This window comes from Strix uralensis, chromosome 4, assembly GCF_047716275.1.
Source record: "Strix uralensis isolate ZFMK-TIS-50842 chromosome 4, bStrUra1, whole genome shotgun sequence".
In the NCBI taxonomy this organism is placed as follows: Eukaryota; Metazoa; Chordata; class Aves; order Strigiformes; family Strigidae; genus Strix; species Strix uralensis.
In genome coordinates this window covers 79,597,088-79,618,859 of record NC_133975.1, presented here as the reverse complement: position 1 = coordinate 79,618,859, position 21,772 = coordinate 79,597,088, and the positions used below count along the sequence as shown (strand labels likewise).

General features: G+C 38.7%; 1 protein-coding gene across 5 annotated transcripts in view; it reads right to left on the bottom strand.

Annotated features, from left to right (window-relative positions):
- GAB1 (GRB2 associated binding protein 1) overlaps nucleotides 1-21,772 on the bottom strand; it is a 101,228-nt gene that overhangs the window by 37,637 nt on the left and 41,819 nt on the right. For all 5 annotated transcript variants that reach the window (XM_074867386.1, XM_074867389.1, XM_074867388.1 and 2 more), the window contains exon 2: nucleotides 6,180-6,474. In XM_074867386.1, the coding sequence (XP_074723487.1) occupies nucleotides 6,180-6,474 (295 nt within the window). The remainder of the gene's footprint in view (nucleotides 1-6,179; nucleotides 6,475-21,772) is intronic.

The following is a 21,772-nucleotide window of genomic DNA, read 5'->3' as shown; positions in this document are numbered from 1 at the left end:
TTCTTCCCCCTCTCCACCTGCAATTTTCTTTTGAAGACTATTCATTCAAAAGGGGGAAAAAAAAAAAAACAACCAAACATCTGTAGCCTGTTCTCTCAGTCTTCAGATGGTACACAGGCTGGGTGCCGCAGGAAAAATAATCAAGGAGTCCTGTTATAGACTAACTTCTGTAGGTGCTTGTGAAGAGAAACAGTGCAGCCCACCACATTAAAATGTTTGGGGTTTTTTCTTCACTAAAAGGGCCAGAACTCTCCTGGGCTGCAGCACGCTGTCTGAAGCCGTAGGGCCCTCTGCGCTTCAGAGAGGTTTTCAGTGCTCCACATACTGCCTCACAGCACCTCACAACTTCAGAACTAGCACTCTGCAGAAGTTTTCCAACCCACCCTCTCGCAGCCCCCTTCTCCTAGCAAGTCATCAGGTGACATTAATGCTACAGAAGGTGTCCAGCAGGAACCAGGGAAAATTAAGTTAATTACCTAGGCGTATTAGATTCAGTTTGTCTTTCCTCAAGGAAGAGTAGAATCATCTTCCATATGAATTTTTGTCACATGCAGCTGGCAGCTTAAGATAACCCCAACCACTTAAGATTCTGATCACAGTCCTGACAGTAAGTTCTATCTTTTAATATATACATATATATTTTTTTCCCCTCACATACTTGTAAGAGAAGACCTACTGTTGCAGATTTTGTGCTCTATTCATCTCAGCCACCCATCCCTTAATCACGTCATCTGAAGTTGAAGACATCTTTAGTCTTCTCTTTCTCCTTTGGATAATGGGCAACGATTATCTCAGCTTTGCCTCCCTTTACTCAACTCTTTAGTCACCAGCTACCACCTCTATCAAACCTGCTATAACAAATCTCAGGTCCTTCTCTGGTCCCACTTCTTCTAATTTTATTATTCCTCTGCAATTTTGCCAGATGAAATCTTGCAACTCTGACAACTTCCTTCACACTCTATCCTCACCTTCCTCTCAGCAATTCCACCAGCAAAAAAACTCATGTTTGTACATCTCAGTAGCCTTTACCCCCCACCGTTACTTCCTCAAAGCAACTAACCAAAAAAGCCTCCACAAAAAGAGATGTCCTCCTGCCACTATTCCCTCTAAACCTACTGCCTCACTTCTAAGACAGGAGACCCACAATCCTTATCTGGAGAACCTCTCTCCTAATGCTTAACTCAGTCCTTTCATGTTATTCTTTAGTGCACTCCAGGTCACCAGTTACTCATCCTCCTGGTATGTCATCTTTAACTAGAAAGTCAGCTCAATCGTACCCAAGAGACACAAAAAGTCTCAACTCATCATTAAGTACATCATCTCTATGGTGCTACTTTCTTACAAAGACTTTTTTAAAGCTTATTACTCTGTCATTACACTTCTCTCTATGATCCTTCAGAGTCTTCCTTCCTTCATCTAAAAGCTCATGCTATTTCTCCTCACTTTTGAGCCCTTTCATGACCAAGGTCTCTAACATTCATCGCGTGTTACCGAGACGGTGATTTTGATTTGCCAAGTGTGCCAGTCTCTATCATCCACTTGTTAAAGCTGTCAAAGGAGAACATTTTTATTCCTTACAGGCAGACCCTTCATGCAGGAAGGGCACTCTAAACACCACTAATGTCCACTATTTATTTATCAAACACCCCCTGAAAAATTCTCCTCAAAAATCCCAGAGTTCAACAACAGTCCAACAGCTGAAGCACTAAGACCACTTATCTGTCAATGGCCATAACCACCTTACTTGCTTTCACTTCTTCCCACGTCTCCCATCAACATGCTACGTTGATGTCTCTTACTGCAGATAGTAGTAAGTTCTTAGCGGCAGAGCATGTTTTCTGTTCCACGTTTGTGTTACAGGCAGCGCGGGGGTATCCTGATCTGACAGGGAGATCTCCAACACCGTGTAGCAGCAGGGATGCCTCACCACGCAGCATTAAAGAGAATACAAGGAGTCAGGATGGGAAGGTGAAGTTACATTCATCCTGCCAGTCACTCATATGGCACCCAAGCTACGAGCAACCCGCAGTGCAGGTATTATCAGAACACAATTTAAAAAAATTGTTATCTGAATATAATTTTACTACTCAAAATGCAGAAAGCATGAGGGGCATACACCATATAGCAGCTGCCTGAACAGAAATACTGCAAACTTTGAAAGTCTGCGTATGAAGTAAAGTAAGCTGCAGCTCTTTTGAAGTACGGTCCTTATGACGATAGAAACTTTCTCTACTACTGTAATTATTTGTGTAAATGTAATTTCAGATGTCAATGTCTTGTTCTTCTCTTTTCTGTTTTTCTTCTGTTTTACTTTGTTATTTCTTTTGGTTTACTTTGTTATTGCTATCTTTATTCAAATGAATACATTCAAGTAACATGTTTGCATATAGTAATTATTTCCTCCTTCCCCTGCTCTGCCAAGCACACAATTGACTAAATTACAGAAACACGGAGCTGGATCACATATAAAACATCCATCACAGATATCTAGTGAATTCTAGGGAAGGGCTTTCACAGCCTGCGCTTTTAATATCCTTAGAAGGTTTTTCTCTATCATTACATCACTCACTGAAAGAAACAAGTTACTTCTCTCTTCAGGTAACAATTGATGCACCTCTTGCTTATAACAGCTTTTTACACTTTGGAAGTCAGCTCTTCCCTCAGTATTTTCTTCCTGGGAAAAACAAATCCTTTAACTTTTCTCATCAATCTTTTAAAAAAATCCATTTCCTTTATTTCTACCATTCTTTGAATGTTTATCCCCACCCTTCTGGAAGCTCAGGCCACAGTGCATCATCTGAGGTCTCCACAGCACCAGGCAGAGGAGAACAGTCACTTCCAATGTCCATTTAGTCTCTCCGTCCCAGAACATGTCTTTTTAGCATTCAAAGCACATGAAATACTGGCAACACATTTTTGCTTATAGTTACATTTCAACCCCTAAATGACCTGTTATATTATGACTTTACAGAGAAAATATGAATGTTAAAAGTGCAGTATGAAACTCGGTGGTAAACTTTGCACATGCATTTTAAAAAGAAAGATGCTACAGAAACAAACGTTTCACAGCTTCCAGTAGAAAACATCAAGCATTAGCTGAAGAAAACATAAAAGGTACCCAGAAAATTCTTTACATAAGTATAAAAATTATTTAAAAAAAAAAAACTTCCTTCGTGTTTCTGTCTTGTTGTAAGTTTAAAAGACCTAAATCACTGTAAACCGTTCCTTAAAAGAAAGTCCCTATAAAAAGCCACATAATGTAATTGTAATGTAATCATTACACATTACACTATACTATGATGCAATCAGAAAGCTGAAGACTCAATGGCTTGTAAATATGACTAAAGAACAGAAATTTATCTACTCAGTCCAAATACAAATGTAACATTGCCAGTCTCCAGAATGAACAGATTTCATCTGCATAAATGAATTTCTAGGTGGAAGGTCACAACAAAACACTAGTTAGAAATTACTGTGAATACTAATTTTTAAGAAAAGGAATAAAAGAAAATAAAAACTTCGCATCATAGCAATTTCTGAAGAAGCAGCTCAGAGCTAGTCTAAAGTGATTTATTTTTTTGGTCTCTCCACAGCTATGATTAACTCTTTCTCCCTCATTCCTCCCAACACCAAAACAACAGTTCCATATTCATTTTCTAATAGCACTAACCACCACCATCTCATCTTTTTCTTTGTAAATCCAAGGAGGCAACTGGACTGAGCTTCCAAAGGAGCAGCAGCAGGAGCAACAGACCAGTGGTGCTGCCAGTCCTTGATTGAGCAAAGGATGGCAATGAGTCACGGAATTACAGAATGGTTTGGGTTGGAAAGACCATCTAGTTCCAGCCCCCCTGCCATGGCCTGGACCAGGTTGCTCAAAGTCCCGTCCAACCTGGCCTTGAACCCTTCCAGGGAGGGGGCAGCCACAGCTTCTCTGGGAAACCTGTGCCAGGGCCTCACCACCCTCACAGGAAAGAATTTCTTCCTTATACCTAATCTAAATCTACCCTCTTTCAGTCTAAAACCATTACCCCTCATCCTATCCCTACACTCCCTGATAAAGAGTCCCTCCCCATCTCTCCTGCAGCCCCCTTTAAGTACTGGAAGGCCACTATAAGGTCTCCCTGGAGCCTTCTCTTCTCCAGGCTGAACACCCCCAACTCTCTCAGCCTGTCCTCACCGGGGAGGTGCTCCAGCCCCCCCATCATCTTTGTGGCCTCCTCTGGACCTGCTCAAGAAGGTCCATTTTGTCTCAAAAGACCCTTAACCAGTCTGGCAAGAAACATTTAGTCCAGCTTCAAAGAAAACTATCTTCTGCTTCTCTAGGCTAAAGAGAATTTTGGTTATGTCCCATACAATCTCTTTGTTTAGTTCCATAATAAAATAATAGTGCTTTTTTACTGTCTGCAGTGAACTTCATCTATTTAACTCCTTAAAATAAACTGTAGGTTAACACAGATTTTATAAAGTATGTTTATGACTTGCTCTTCCATTAGTAGGAAGATTTATCTTGTGAAAATAAGAACTTGGCAATAAACAGACACTCAGCAACTGATTTTCCCATTTTCCTTTTTTAATTCTTCCTCAGTGCATTGCAAGACATCACTAAACCCATAAAACAGACAGTACTATCAACTCTGTTATGTAAAGGTGTTGGAATAATTCAGACAAAGCTAAAATGCCAAAGATGAAACATGCAATGTGAGTATAGCGGGGATAAGTTACTGATACAATTGCCTGTAGCAAAAACCATCTTTGGTCCAAAATGCCAGTGAGGGCATAGTTAGTGCTCTCCACATTCATAGCATTCTTCATCTTCAGTTCAACAGAAGATGTAACATCAACAGAAAATTAAGGACTAGCAATACACCAGCTCTCAGCAAGGAAAGGCCTCATGGTTTTGACCCTACCTCTCCATTCCACACAATGGGCACATGCTCCTTTGCACTCTCACATACACAAGAGCTGCCAGGGAAACACATTTCCTCCTTAATTCCCAGATTCCAAGTTTGTCCCAGAACCAATGATTCCTGAGCACCCCCTGCCTGTGACTACACTGGTACACTCGTGTATCACCCACTGAAAAGCAACCACCTGCCTATCTCTCGCCCGTACGTAACGGATGCCTGGCAGACTGAATACTGAATCACAATCGCTCTTAGAAGTGTGCTGTGGGTGGTCTTGGTTATATTCAGGATGTCATAAAAACATGCTGGAATTGTCAAAACAAGTACCCTTCACTGAATTTGCTATCAGAGTGGTAATTTGTAGACAAAGTTTTTGTGACAAAGTTTTAGTTCAAAACTGTAATAAGGAGAAAGAAAAGGGCCTCTCTTCAGAAAGCAACAATATTTTCCTATCATTTTTGAAGATCTGGCTGGAGTAGAAGAGATGCAAGCCTTCTTTTCCCCACCTTCCTGAATCCATAATCCTACAAAAAACAGGGATTTAACTCTAGCCCCTTCAGTCAGGCATGCTTTACTTATAACCCTCTTATGGCTCCTATTTAATCTTTTCGTGGGACTGTGCACAGAACTACAGCAAGTCATGCAACCCACTAATCTCCACAAGGAATGCAGAAATAATAAGTAAATAAATAAGGATGGATTCAGGACAAGCAATAGCCACAAGGTATTTGTAGGAATTAAACACACCATCCTATTTCCTACAAGCTGCCTTCACACAATGTCTATTTTGGTAGGATTAGAGCTGGATAGTGGAGAACTACAAGTTATTTTTTGTTTGTTTCGGCTGGTGAGGGGCGGATTTTTTTTTTTTTTCCAAGTTGCAAAGCAGACGGAGAAATGGTAATATTAGAAACCTGACATTTTGTACTCATTCCTGCTTGCATAACTGTATGTTTTTATACCAACTGGGATTCCTTTGATGATTGTGATGATCTTCTGTTTTGCATGATTTTACTTGAAGATTTTTCCTATACTCTCAAGACCTAACATCATGTAAAACAGGTGAGCATCATCCCAGTTCTATGGCACATTTAATTTGTAACAAATTCTTAATATCTCCTCTGTTCTGCTTACTGTTTTTCAGAGTAACAAGGAAACTTCATAGCCAATGCATACAAGTTTTAAAACATATGCCAAAGATAGTCATCTGATCTTTGAAGCATTGTTCGCATGTAGGCATCGCACTTTCTCAGAAAAACCAACAGAACTTACCCTCATCTGTAGGGTTGAACCCACAGATATCACAGATACATCGAACCCACTTATTCATCTCCTCCTCGCTGTCTGCTACCAAATAGAAAACTCTGTCTATAGTGTTGATATCAAAAATATAACTGTTTTCAAACTCTTTTTTGTTGAATGTCAATCCAGCATCTACTTGTTGACACAAATTTAAGTCAATAATACGGATAGGCTTCTTGGCATGGTCATTTTTGTAGTATTCCAATACATCTGGGTCCCCTGTTAAACGGCCGCTGCGAAGCACAAACCATCTCCTCTTCCATGCCTGAAAATCAGAGAGAGAGAAAAGGGAGAAAAATTAGAAGGAAGAAATCATACTTTAAGACTGTTACCTTTTGTGTATGGTTTCAACCTAGGCTGAACCGAGTAATAGTAAGTAGTTCAATTATAATTTTAAGAAATTACACACCAGTAACCTATATTTAACAAAATCTATTTATGTATTGTTACAGCAGTGGACTAGAGGATTAGTGAATTTGTATTTTAAAGTGTATTTCTTCTGTATTTATTTTTTAAGAAGGGGACATAATTAAATCACTGTTTACAAAATGAAAAAGGATGAATCCAATAAAGAAAAAGGAGGTGAGCAGACTAGGAGAGGGAAAAATGCACATAAAAAACTTCTGAAGAAAGCTGACATAGGCATGGTGAATACAAAATAAAAAATAAATATTTAAGTGCTCCACAGTGTCTTGTTTCCAATATGCTGCTTCGAGCTGATGCATTTTAACTCTGAATTTTTCACTGATACTCAACAATAGCGACCTGCATTTACAGAACAGACAATGCTCACGTCCTACATTCGCCTTGATATTAGGGGAACTCTGCACTCAGTGTCATAACATTTCTACAATAGTACTTCCCACAGAAAAAGAGCTACATTATTATTCTGGAAACAGAGAGATGGGGATGGAGGGAATGACCAAGCATTAGTTTTACTGCATAAAAAACAGTCTCTGTGGAAGGCACGTCCACAGAAGAAATACATTTCACTGTCTGACACCATGCTTGTTATACCAGCCTTCCCGCCACTGCAGGAATAAGCTGGTCCAGGACTAAAATGCCTCATCTTTCAACTAATCCTCAGCTGCCTTTCTTTTCCATGGGCCTCCGTCACCTGGCGTAATTCTCACCAAAGATGCTTACTGAAACCAAGAAACAAAGTTGTTTGCATACAACTGTCCTGGTGTTACCAACAGCATCTTTATTGCTCCACTTAGCTGCATTTTGGTTCCTCAGCTCCACCAGCAATACGGCATTCTATACTATAAGCTTCCTTACACGCACAAATTCCAGAATAATGGGCACAGTAGAAGGAACTAGACATACTGTCATTGCCCACTAGAAGAGCTGCACTGCATTCACAGTTAGAAATCTGGAAGTAGAGACTAGACACAGCGGGGAGCCATCACTGTTTTGTCCATTTGTTTTTACACTTCTCAGCAAAGTTGGAGACCAAGGCCGATCAATGCAGTAGTCAGGACACTGCGCTTACACCTCAGACTCACACCATGCCCCAAGGCACCCCATTTAAAACTTCATTAGGATATTCCAACAAGGTTGCCAGCAAGTCCTTTGGAAGGTCAAAAAAAACAACAGAAGAAATAAAAAAACCCGAAACAGGTGAGTTCTCCTTTCAGCCAGCCCTGGCTGCATGCTAACCAAGGAAAAGAATGAAATCAACAAGGATGGTCCCAGAAGAAGTCAAGACATGTGATGTCCTTTACACACTGAGATGTAGCTTTGAAAAACAAGAGTTTCTTACTATGTATTAGGAACGGATTCAGACCCATTTTCTTGAGGCAGATGAGTGTTTCCATTTGATTTTTATGTAGCTGTTACCTTCAAACAAAACTAGTGGAGGGAGGACATAAAGGACAAAGAGCGAGAACTGCACTGCTATCCTCCAGCTCCGAACTAGCGCCGTCAGCTTTGCACTAGAGACTCACAAAACCCTTATTGTCAAGTGGACATGCCTTTTTTGGGTATCAAGCTTAGGAAGCTATTATGAAAAGATAATACAGAAAACAGGAGAAAGGGAAGAACGCCAGACAGCTTAATTAAGGCTTGTGATCCATCCCCCAACTACTAAGCCTCTAAAAGTTATTTGATTTTAAGATAACTTTTATAATTTATAAAAGAAGTATACGTATTGTAGTTGTGAACACAGCATCTGCTTTTAAATGCTGAACTGTGTGAATGAAGTCAAGGTCTCGGGCAACTGTTTCCACGGTAGCAGTAAGTTTAACTGGGTGAACAGTAAAACATAAGTCCATGTAACACTGATGAAACCCCTTCAATTTATATTTCAAATGTGAGCATCTTCTAGTAGCACAGCTGATAAGCCCTGTTTGACAGCAACCCAAAGGCACTGGCAAAGTTTGTTTTGTTTCCTGTTTCCAAATCAAGCAGCAACTTAGATGCTGGGATAACAGGAAACTTCAATATCAGCAGCTCTCTCTCCAGACAAGGTCGATCTCAGATAACTGTTACGAACCAAACTGCAAAACTCTGTTGCTTCAGCTTTATCTTTAACCTCAGCCTTCAGTCATTCAGATGAAATTTTCAAAGCTTAAGTCAGGAGGAAAGAGATTAGAGATAGGAGAGGGACAAGAGCAATTGAGAAGCATAATGCATTTTTGTCTCACAATTTGTGTAACCAAAAAAAACAAAACCTCAACTATATTAATGAAGCGTGAGTCTTCTAGAAGGTAATTTCTAGCACTGTGCTAAGGAGTGAAAGATTCTTAGCAATCCTGACAATCTCTGTTGAGCATTAATGAGTAAATAGGAGTCCTAAAAATTCAGAGAATCAACCAGCTAAATGGAATTTGCTTTCAGCCCCTCAGGCTACAAAATAGCAACTAGAAAGTACTTAAAACATTGAATTTAGCCTACCAGCACCTGCTACTATTTTTGAAGAGTGTTCACATAGTGCATATGTGAACATTTATTTCAGTCATATAATGAGTCACACTTACTGAAACTGGCACAGATTATGTTCAAAAACAAAAGCAATTCCATAAACTACACACTAATAAGGCAGATACAAAGGTTCTCTGGATTACAGTACAAAGCACAATTTAGCAGCAGAATAAAGCTTAAAGCTAGACAAGCGAACTGACATCAGCACCCTTGCTAATCATAGTACAAAAGCGCCTCTATATTTTGTCAAAGTGCAAAATGAGCCCACATAAATCACTCTTTGTTATTTGAAAATATCTGGGATTCTTAAAGCTTGATCTATTTTTAACATTTCAGTATTTGTCGTTGTAACGAAAGCTGAATGCTGCCTCACTAAGTACAGAATAGTGTGCTATATGTGTAAGGAAGAGAGCTTCTTCAGTAACGGCTTTCCAAAAAGAAATCTCTAAAAGAGAGCATGCACGCGTACAAATACGTGTTTATGCAAATTTAATTTTTTTTTTACCCCCTTGGGCATTCTTATTTGCAAATTTTGCATCTTCTTTTACAGAGCATGTTACAGACTATTTCTTATAATCACCAAAAAAGATGCAACTGGATTGAGTCACAGAAAATTACAGGTACTAATCATCTGTCACTTTACTGATGTTATCAGCCATACATTATCAAACACTGGTTTTCTGTGCTAAAAGTCAACTGCATTAAGTTTAAGAAGTCAAAAAAACCAACCAGTATGGGATTTAAACGTTTTCTCCCAATACCAGTATCATTCAAATCTGGAAAGATAATTTGAGCAGATAGAGAAAAGGTGAGTTTTTAAAATGAAGGATTTTCTCATATATATAAAATGTGTGTTATTAATATAAATAGGGTTTTAGATATATATTTTATAAATATACTAACACCTAAGTACAAAACACCGCATGCAGATCAAATACCTAATTGTTCCTTTAAAAGTGTAGTATGGCAAACGTCATGGGAATCAAGTTCACCAAAAGCCTGTGTAGGCTTTGTAAATTATTACAAAACGAGGTTTAACGAGGTTTGCTGCTTTTGTTTCAGACTAAGAAAGGCCTTGTGTGCCTCTCAGCTTGTTTTCTCCTTTGAGCTGCAAAGCGTATCAGCTGGCCTAACATAGGACATCACCATTCTTGCCAAACATTGTCCTGTTTGTATCATGAGACCATCGTATCATGAGACCTTCATAACTATAGAAACAAGCTTGTTTGCTTGTTTTTGAAGTAGTCTAAAATGTGACAAGCTGCTCACCCACAGAGCATCAAATGATCAAAGGAATAGTGGAATTCTGTATTTTTCACACAGCATTTTGAGTAGGTTACAAAGCAAAACCAAGAAATTCCTACGATTAGTTTTTCCACTCACATATATGCAAAACTTCTGATTTTAAAGCCAGTGAATCAGCTAAGAAATTGGCAGAAAGAATCATTTAGCACTGTTAGGGTTTGTGGGTTTTGGGGGTTGTTTTCGTTGTTTTGTTGGGGGTTTTTTTGTTTTTTTTTAATGAAAGACTGTAGCTAAACCTGTATGCAGTACACAGGATTTAGGATATAATCTCCTTACAAGAGGTATCTATTGAAGAATTTTTAGGTATACCTCCCTTAATATTTACATTTATGGATTTTTTTTTTTCCCCCCAGTCATATATATTGGAGATGTACCTCATTCAACTGCTGGCTGTAGTTCAAAGATGTAGGAAATAGGGGATGCATGTGTAAATGGAGAGGGAAAGGAAGGAGGAAGGGGCAGGAAAGAGTAGATAATTTACCTTTATATTTTTGAAAGAATTTAACTTTCCATTTGGATCCCCTCAAGCTTTTACTCAAGAGGCCAAAATAATTAAACAAAATGCTTAAAAAAAAAAAGCTTAGAAATGTTAAGTCAAAGACAACTTTTTCTGGTCAATTTTTTTACAGCATTTGCTCTCACATGGTCAAGTAACTGCTTACTGATAAACTGGTCAATTGTCCTTCTTTAGTTTGCTAAGTATTATTACCCATAATCCTCATGTCATTGAAAGCTGATTTTCCTCTTTTAGCATACTTACCACCTTTTTTCTCTTGGTTAGCATCCAGTCAAAAAACCTCCGCAACTGTTGAGCACTGGCTAAGCCAAAGAGGGTATCACTTACAGCCCGCTTCAGTAATACCACTAATAAATCTTTCCCCCATGTATGACCAGTAGACCCAGGAATAAATTTACAAATCTCAGATCTTCCTTCTCATCTCTCAAGCGTGCAGACATTTGTGCTTACGCTTTCATCTCCGTATGCCACAGAGTACTTTAAAAGGGCAGTATTCAGCATCCTCCCTTCCCAGAGAAGTCAACTAAGAGTTGGAAGAAGTGACTTACCCAGGGACACAGGGAAGGATCCAAAAGAACACTTGATGTTTTACGAACACATGAGAAAACATTTCCTTGCTCCAAAAGAACTTATAAAGTTTGTAAGTAAAAGACATACAGAGCATTAACCAGAAAGAAGTAGAGGGAAAAAAAAAAAAAAAAGACAGCTTAAGGTCACTTCAGAATGCTGTCCTGGACATTTAAGTCCTAAACACACTGTTGAGGTCTTTTCACTTCTCTGGTGAAATCAAGATTTCATTTTCTTTATGCTTTTTGCTCCCATCTATCCCTCCCCCTTTACATTTTTTCCAGTGCAAAGGTTAGACAATAGTGAAACATGTCTGACAAACAACTGGAAGACAGATCACAAACAGAAGTTGAGTATTTCTTCTCCTTTTTGCCTCCACATTTCTAGTGTCCAGATGTTCTGTTCATCACAGGAGACAAACACACCTCCGGCACAGCTTCACTGAGCAGCAGACTTGTGCTCTGCAACCCATTAGAAACTCAAATGAAATAAAAGTAAGTGTTCCTTCACACTATGATTTTTTTTAAACCCTGTTTGAGGTAGGCATAGACTAGTGACAACTGTCACTGATGAGCTTCATCCCACAAGGCACATATCTGGGAGGACTGCCGGGAAGTAGCCAAAAGAGGTCACATTAGGTAACGGTACTTCAAGTACAAAACTTTACTTTTTCCACTTGCTACCTTCTGGCTTGCAGAACTACCTCCAATGTGGTGAAATTTCAAAATTTCAGCTGATGTCTTCCCTGAAAAATTAACACTTGTATATGTCTACATGGAAATAAATTAAGGGGTGTTTTTCAGAAAGCACAGTCTGGAATCTTTTAATTTTTTTTTTTTTTTTTTTTAAAAGGCCATATCATTAGCACCAGAACAAGAATATGTGATTACTAGCTACTTCTGAAAACCATTATCATAACACCTACTGGCAACTGCCATCCTCTTACATTTCAAAAAAAAAAAGGGCATAATTTTTATGGAAGACAGAACAACTAAACTGCACACAAAAAAGCATGTTTAGTGTCTTAATTCTAACAGCAGAAACAGCAGAATCTGCATTTCCAAGATCTGACAATAGTCCAAACATTCTACTTTTAGTAGCGTTAAATACTAAGAAGCGTAAACAGATTCCTGCAAAATAAACAAATGTGATAAGAGGAAAATACTGAATACATTACAACTTTCTTTAAATACTTAAGGCTTGTTTTCCAGGAAGCACCATCCTTTCTCACTGAGCAAAATAAGGAAAAAACAGTCTCAGTGGAAGTTTCCACTCTCCTGGCCATCATCCTGATCATCTGTTCCGAATACACACAAGGCCAAAATTTCCTGTTTTCAAACTATTGTCACCATTTTCTAGTCTTGTGCTGTCGATTCTAACTTTAGCTTGTTAAATAAACAAAAGAAAACACTGAAAATACAGCAGAACAATACTTCCACACAATTTACTGTGAGCACTGTTTCATAACTGACGTTTCAGCATGTGAATTGGTCTTCCAGCATTACACCGCTAACTAAAGCATCAAAAAGGCACAAAATATAATTCAGACAATGTAGCACTAACCGCTGCTTTGTTTTGTGAATCTAAAACTAACTGAATATTTTCATAGTCCTTTTCATTTAGCATGGGGCTTCTTACTGTTTTCTTTTTCCCACCTTCTCTTCTTTAAAGCCTTATGTCTATTCCCAGTGTAAGTGTGCAGCCAGGTCTGTACCATCTAATTCATATTAAATTGATCCTTATTATGACTGATAGCATCAGTAACTTCAATAAATACTTAACTTTTACAACGTGTGTCAGAAGTTTTCTAATGTCAAGCACAAATTTCTCTCTGCCAGACTCCTGCATACCAGAGAATTATCATCATCTCTTCATCAAAGGAGAACTGATTCAGAGAGCTATATAGAGCAATAAAGCAGGAAATCTGCAGCAGAGCCAGGACCTGAGCCCTCATTTCACTGTCTCCAAGTTAAGACCAGTGACCAAATCATCCCTCTGTCTTCCTACATCTTCTTATCCACTCCTTGTGCCTATAAATACTCTGCCACTTCTGATCACTTGCAAACTTACCTTTTCACTTCTAGTTGTTCTACTTCACACCACCCACCCTATGTGGCTAAAATATAAGTCCCTAACAGTCTTGCCAGCAACATGTTCCCTATCACAGCTATTAGTTTTGCCATCTCCTCTCACTGCTTTGTCAGCAACATAACACTTGTCGTGGCATGACGCTTGTCACGGCATAAGAAGTATATGTGTTGCAGGTTCCTTACCCACACATCTACGTGGTCTTCTGTTTGCCACCCTGTTTCTCAGAGCATTTCCAAAATTTGATCTTTTTCTCTGTGATCATGAGCATCATGAGCAGCATCATCTCCCTCTCTAGTCTTTCTCATACCCATTCCATTTCAAATAATACTGTCAGGACAATCTCCCTCCTCCTCTCATTCTGCATCTCGATCTCATCATCACCTGTTTTAAAGTTCTCCATTTATTGACTTGCTTTATTGCAGTTTTGAGCTTCTTTTCCTATTTTTAGGCTTTTTCTTCTTTGGAAAGTCAATGCACTTACTTGACTCCCTCCCTCTTGCAAGTCACCTCCTACTCCTTTGCTCTACCAACAATACCAGATTCAGCTCATTTTTCCTCCTCTCCCGTGTCGCTCATCTTTCTTCAACTTCTGATGGCTCGCCGAATCAATAAGCAAGGGCACAACATCTCCTTCCTTCAGATTCCTCCTAAAGATCAACCACTGTGATAGTACATAGAATCAACCAGCGAGATTAAAATTTGGCTTCACATCAGATGGATGTATTTAAAAAGTAATGTTTTTGTGTATTCATCAGACAAAGGTTTGTTTGTTGTTTTTTTCTAAAGTTGCTTCAGCCTTTTCATCAGTTCTTAATTAAAAGTCACTTCCCCCCACAAGTCTTAATCTAAGAAAGCAAAACATTCAAGGTAGGTTCTGCCCTTTCTTTTAAAGTGTCTGTATGTTACTTATCACAAGGATTACTTCAGTGCTGACAAGACCCCCTTAACAAGGCAAGTCAGAGAAGACACCAGCCGCACTGTGTTTGACTTGAGTTCCACTATCCTGAGCTCATGAGTGTACGTTGTGACAAGTGGCGTGAGGACAATGCACAGAAAAATTTAAAAAAACCATAGCATTAATAAAGACACAATAAATCTAAAGCTGAAACGTCTCCATCGATATCAACAGTTGCTTTGTCACTAATGGCCAGGGCTTAAATATTTCACGATATATTTTGGGCTATTCACTTCTCATTTCCTAGCAGGACAGTCATTTTGAAGTGGTGTTTGTAACAAGGTGTGAAAAATCCCCATTCTTCCAGATCAGAAGCCTGTGCTTTTTGTAGTATTTGGTACAGCTTTACAGTTTTCCTTCCCCCCCCCCCCCCCCCCTTACTTGTCTGTGTAGACACCTATTGTCATCATCTTTGAAAGGCTTATATAAAAGGAAAACCAAGACACTAGAACTGTTTAAAAACATGTAATTCCTGACACTACTTTGGATCCTTTAAAGGACATTGCAGTTTCAACAAACATACAACACATGCTTCACTGCTTCATGCTTGGATCACTCAAGCATGCTCATGCTGCATACAAAATAGATTTCTACAGATGACAACAGAAGCCAGGTATGGTGCACATCAAGTCTTCAACAAAATATTCATAGGCTTAAATACTGTGTTTTGTACTCCCCATAAAAGGGATTTGCGCTACGAAAGAAGCGGTTTCTCCAATTTCAAGAGGGAATGATGAATTAAGGGGGATTTAGCAATGAATTAAGGAGGACAGTACAAAGATAACCCATAATTTCTACAAATTGCCTCCCAACTAAATAGCGTGGTTTAAACTACTAGTTGTGTGCATAATGAAAGAAGCTCCTACACATGCATTAACACACATGGAAAAGTCTCCAAAGGAAATTCCAGACAATGTTTTAAATAATACCTACAAATTAAATTTAGGACATGTTGACACTCCATCCTTATCCATTCCTTGTGAGAGCAAGGCTGTACACTAGCTGGCATTTTTGCAAATCAAGTATCTGTAGACCAAAGCAGAAGTCTCTTTTGTAAATGAGTCAGCCACTATTACAGCAATGAAAGGACTGATACTTATTCAAGCCATTTTAGTCAGACACAGTAAAGGGAAAGCTAAGGGAAATCTATTGTTCTCCCAAGGTATTACAGGGAAAAACAACACAGTACTTCTTCAATACTGTGGGGCACTGCAAGGAATTCCTTATTCTAGGAAAGGGGAAGAATTAGGAAGGGCATGCTCAGTGCTTACATTTTAGGACCAAAATTATTAGCTTTTCCATTACAAATCATCAGATCTGCAATATGCATGAACCAACTGTGCAGATATGGCAGGAAGAGCTGCTAAGAAAAGTAAAGGCTGAGGTAAAAGTCAGCATTGTGTCTCACTTGACTGAGACTATTTACCAACTAGCCTCAGCAGAGCTTTTTCTGAACAAAAACACTGACCTGAAGAACTCCAGAAAAAAAATAATTTTCAAAATAAACAAGCACAAAGTCAAAATTCTTTGCAAGACATTATGATATATAAATTGCTTTTGCTATGCTAATTAAACAGAGTTTCTATTATAACAAAAATATTGTTTTTCCAATGCTACAAACGATATACTTTTAGATTCAAATAACTTACTGGTAGTAACAAAATGGTTAAGAAATTTAAAAACCAGCTACATCACATACCAACAGCAAATTTAACTACATACCAGCATACCTGAGAATTAAGATGCTTCAGTATAATTACTTTGATTAGCTTACAAAATGCTCCTCTTGCTCTCATCAACTCACATAAAAATGTTTGCTACTGTTTCCTAGACTGTAATAGTACCCTCATGCCATATATTATTAGGATCAACAACTTCGTAGAATTTAATCACCACAGCCAATTAATTTTTTTTTTTTTTCCCCCAACCCCAGAGCAATCTTCTGCATCAAGATTTGTTCCGAAGGCAAATCCTTCGGACGGTGTTGCCGGGATTGCTTACCACGAAGGTGGCACTGCCCCGACGGAGGAACCTGAGCCGGCCAGCCAGCCTCTGCTCACCGCAACGCGCTGCAAGCCGCCCTGTTGACAAAACTGAAGTACTCTCACTAGTGCTTTAACAGCCAAGAAATTACAGATGGTTCTTGAATAACGATACAAATATGAAGATAAACTGAGTGTTTTAGAGGGCTCTATTAACACACCTCCGTGCACCCATGTATGCCTGTAATGTAACAAAGTGATACGTGCCAGAGCTTTTACTAGCACTTCGTGACATAAAACTTACTTTTAAGTTAGTGATACAAGTGAATAAACAGGTAGAAGTTTAGGCTCGTGCTTCAGAATTTACCAAGCCAACTTGTAAATCAAAACAAAAGCTACACCTCTTTTTGAATAAAAAAAGATTTTTCAAGTAAAAGAGATAACATTCTTTAAGGAAATCCCTGTTTACTTACTCCAATTCTCTCTCCATATACCTAAGTTACAAAGCAGAAAAGTAAACAACATTGAGAATAGGGGGTTTTTTTGTAATTTACCTCTTCAAGTCTTCAGAAAATTTAAGCAATCTCCTGTCCATTTCTGCAGTTGTGTCTACCCCAAAATAAGCAAAGCTTTCTTTTTCCTGCTGGCTTCCCACCTCACTCTACACCACCCTATCCTCATAACCTTTGACCAACAGGAAGCAGACACAATGGACTGAAAATAACAGCAATTGTAAGATTTCAAATGATTTAATATGTGAGGGGTGGGCTTACGATTTGAAAAACTTCCCTTGCTTTGGTTTTTCAACAGTTGCTTAAAACATGTTATGTACACAGACTTGCAATACATGTTAGAGATCCTAGGTTGAACAAGGCTAAAAAAAAAAAACCTATGAAACACTATTAAGAGCACAGAGGTACAAATTCTTGCATATGTTGAGATTCTGCATTTAAGTCACAGTCATAAGGCTATTATATACAATGAACTTAATTTTCTGACAGTGTAAACAAGAGCAGTAGAAGTTTCTTATAGCATTATGTCTTTTCAGTCAAATATTTTTGTTTATCTGGCCTTTTAGATCAGTAACAGGTATAACTGTATGTCCCATAGAATAATATGGCATTCTGGTAAGAAACGTAACCCGCAGTCTATTTAAACACTGAAGTTAAAGCTATAAAAAAATGTGGTGATGAAAGTCACAGAACAACCTGCTAATATGAAAAGGACCTTTGCTAATTCTAAGTAGCTGAGGTGCACTTTGTGGTGTAGAAGGAATGATCTTTATCTTCTCCTCACGTGAAAGCCCAAGCAACAACCCCACAGATATCTTCACTACCGGTAAAAAATTCATGTGCTTTAAACTGTACTAACATCTTGGCATGAACACTTGAGAGTTACAGATTCCAAAGTCCAGATAGGCAATTAAAGCATTTCTTTTTATTAGTTTTAATGATTTTTGTCTTGCACCCCAAGTACAAGCTGATGATTATTTTGCAAACCCACAATCACATCCTGTCTCTGTCATCCCTCCCCAAAGCCCTCAGGTTCCTCCTTTGCGGTTACACCACAACACATATAGGTCACGATGAACTAACTCAGAGAGGGACTCACCTCTTATATAAGAGCTATACTCTTGTTTTCTGAAGAAGGGAATGGGGGGCGGGATAAAGAGTCAGTGTCATTTTTACCCAGGCTCCTTGTCCCGAACACAAGCCAACTAATTCAAAGGCTCTTCCACAATCACAAAAGCTGGTGACGTCCTCTGCCTTGTAAACACCAAGAAAAATTTCAAGCTAGGAGTATTATAGTCGAATAGTTACAAGCATGTCTAAATGAAAGGTCATAACAATGTTCCAACATAATTTTGAGTACGTTTGCTACCCCATACACATACTTTATCAAGCATTCACTGCACCTCTATTGCACATTAAATGCTGCTTGGTTTTAGAGGCATTTTCATCAAGGAATTACACTAGAAACATTTTTTTCTTAGCAGGGGAAGCTCAGGCACTGCATTTCTGCAGGATAAGACTGGATCTAGCTTGTCAACGCAGTATTTCATTAAGGTCTGCAAGTGCTCAAAATAACTACAGAGAAGCCCCTCATGATATATTTCAGCACGGTATCCACAACATTTCCAAATATAAGACGTCCATATTGCACACGAGCAAACTTTTGAGCATAGCAGCAGAAGCCACCGCTGATGCGTTATAATATTAGATTGAAACACAAATGGTTCAACAAGGGGAATAAATACAAGGTTCTCTCCAAGCCTGCAGTTTAAGAGTCCCTTGAAACCACTTTGTCTGCTAGTAGGATCCTCCTTTTCCCTTCCCCCATTTTAAGACACAACCTGGTGCCATCACACCAAGGAATAACAGAGAAAGGATATCCTGCCTAGATTTTCCATTATACAGATCAAATCATCAATCCAGAGAGGTCTTTGCTTAGCCATAGGATAAAAAGAAGATGCTTCCAACTGATAAACCCTGAGAGGAAGCAAGGTTGGCTCCATGACTATTTTTAAGTAGTTAGCATTCACACAATGGCCTAAAATTAATGGCCAACCCCAAGGGTCCATGAAGCCTTCATTTAAAAAAAAAAAAAATTAAGGAGTTAGCATATTTTTGAGAGGGGGGAACAAAAGAACTAAAAGGTGGCAGATATAATCACACTTCTTCCCAGACTCACCTTGAACTAAGTTTGTATGCCTACTTTAAGTGAAAAGATAGAAAGCTTTACGCTGTTTTCTCTAAAAACGGAGCACTTCCTTCAACAATTGCTGTCAGAAATCTTACTTCACAGCTCTTCTCATTTTCACTAATACTCTTTTGCTGAAAGTATCATATGACAAAATGTAAGTAAACACAGAAAAAATAATATCTTTATGTAGCTGTATCATGAAAGAAGGAACTTGTTTCTCAGCCCTAATTTCCAAGGCCAGCTACCACAGCTGTGCTGCAGCTCCCAGCTGAACAGTTCCCTACATCTCGCCACCTAATAGACAAAGGGCATTTAGTTTACCAAATGGCCAGTGTTTCACATTTAGCTCAGTTAAAAGCATCCCACATCTAAGGCTTCATCTAAGCATGATAAGAAAAGTCATACTTTGTGCATCTGGACAGATGATGAATACAAATATCTTTGGTACCAGCTAAAGATAAATAATTTAAATGGCATAATTTCAACATTAAATGCACTGAAAATGAGATTCTCATGCCAGGCATTTCTTTGGATAAAGAATAAGATGAGGCAAACGGCCCTTTAAGATCACCTTAGTAATCTAGGAAATGTCCAGAAACTCGAGACATCTTAAATATTGCCATTCATCTCCACCTTTTAGTGCTAAGAAGGATTTCTTCCTATAAGCATTTATGCTTTTGGAGTTTTTGTTGTTGTTCTTTTTAGTAACAGCATCCTTCTGATGAGTAACTAAGAGAATCATGGAAAATAAAAATCGCCTAGAATTTCTGATCTCATCACAAACTATTCCCCTCCTCCTCTATGCACTAGATAGAGTGAACAATTAGCTGCTGTTTGCTCAGTATAGTGAGATTGTTCATTTCTCCATTTGTATCAGATCACATCACGGACTAGAGAAAAAACATTAAAAAGAGATTAAACAAAACAAAAATCTATCATTAAACCGCCAGCACTGCTATGACAACTTAAACCCTATCAGATTTATTGTTTATTTATTTTGTAATTTTGAGCAGATTCAAGCATTACAGTCCCTTTATCTTATCTGGCTTGCAAAGTACCTCACATTTTTAAGCTTTGCTCTTTGACATGAAAAGCAAGCACTGCAGTATCCAACAGCTTTTTACACCTTTTTTGTGAGAGTTTCATAACTAGTTTCACTTACTATAAAAATGTTTAATTTTTAACTTACAGGCAAAGGAACTCTAAAACTGGATGCCTCGTTACTTTATTTATTGGCTCCCTATACATCTAAATGGCATCTACTTTGTTTACTGACTGGAAGCTCTTACTACTGCCAGCACTTCAGGAACAATGTAACCGTGGAAAGGGGAAAACATGTTTTTCTACATTTTGTTTGTCATCTAACAGAATTATAAGGTACACATGTACCAGTTTGAAAATATTTTTAATAGCTGGTAACCTCAAATGGACAAAACAACCTACCTCAGCAGGTACTTTGTCTGAACTCATAACTTAACCCTTTTCATTCTGGAGCTATTTATGAGTAATAATGGCCAGTCAGATTTGCTATAACACTAAGTATTTTTCAGTGTCTTTATCATGACACTGAAAAAGCATATTCTATTTCTAAAGATGACCGTTTTTTAATCCTTAAAATGGGAAGAGCTTTGGGGCAACAGCAAGAGGCATGAAATCAGAAATAAGATTTAATACCTTGTACAAAATTTTCCAACTCTTAAAAATATGTATCACAACACCATTTATATGAACCTGGTAAGATAGGCAACTGATTTAATCTGAGATATACCACTATAACAACATATCAAACTTCAAGTAAATAACGGAGTTTCTCATTTTTCCCACCACTTACAGTGGCATCCAGAGTCTCTCCTCCCCTAGGGAATTCTGGTGCCACCTGTACAAGGTTGTGTGACATGGATCCACTTGCAGTGGGATACAGCGAGGTGAAAGGGATGCTGCTAGCCACTCACCAGGTCCTCCAAGCATGCCTCCCTCCTGCTCACCAGCACTGCCAGCCATCCTGACATGAGAGTGGCCACAGTGTTCAGAGATTTGGCAAGAGGAGTGGACTTTTACATTCAATGTCAGGTCTCACAAGGTTTCCTAAGCTGTCGTTTACCCTCAACGCTAAACAGATGTAAGACACATACTGAGGTCTCCAAGTGGATGGTTCCCCTACTTCCACAGACAATCGTCTACCCTCCCTCACAGACCTGAAAGGCTAACAAAAATACAGAAAAAAAATTAAATAGCTACTCTAAGCAATACTCAGCTGACCTTCACGTTTGATCACGTTGGTTTTGCCTCTGCTGCAAGCCTCTTTCTTCTAGAAAGCTGCAGAGCTGAAGCTGCTTATTCACCACATGAATCGTGACAGAAGGACTGGTAAGACCAACAACAACAATGTCAAACCATAATTTTAGAAACTGCTGATGTAGAATGATTATATCTTCACTGTCACCGACTGCAAAGACAAGACACCTACTAACATCACATTATTTGTACTGCTGCAGTCAGCTCCCTACCAGGCAGGTGC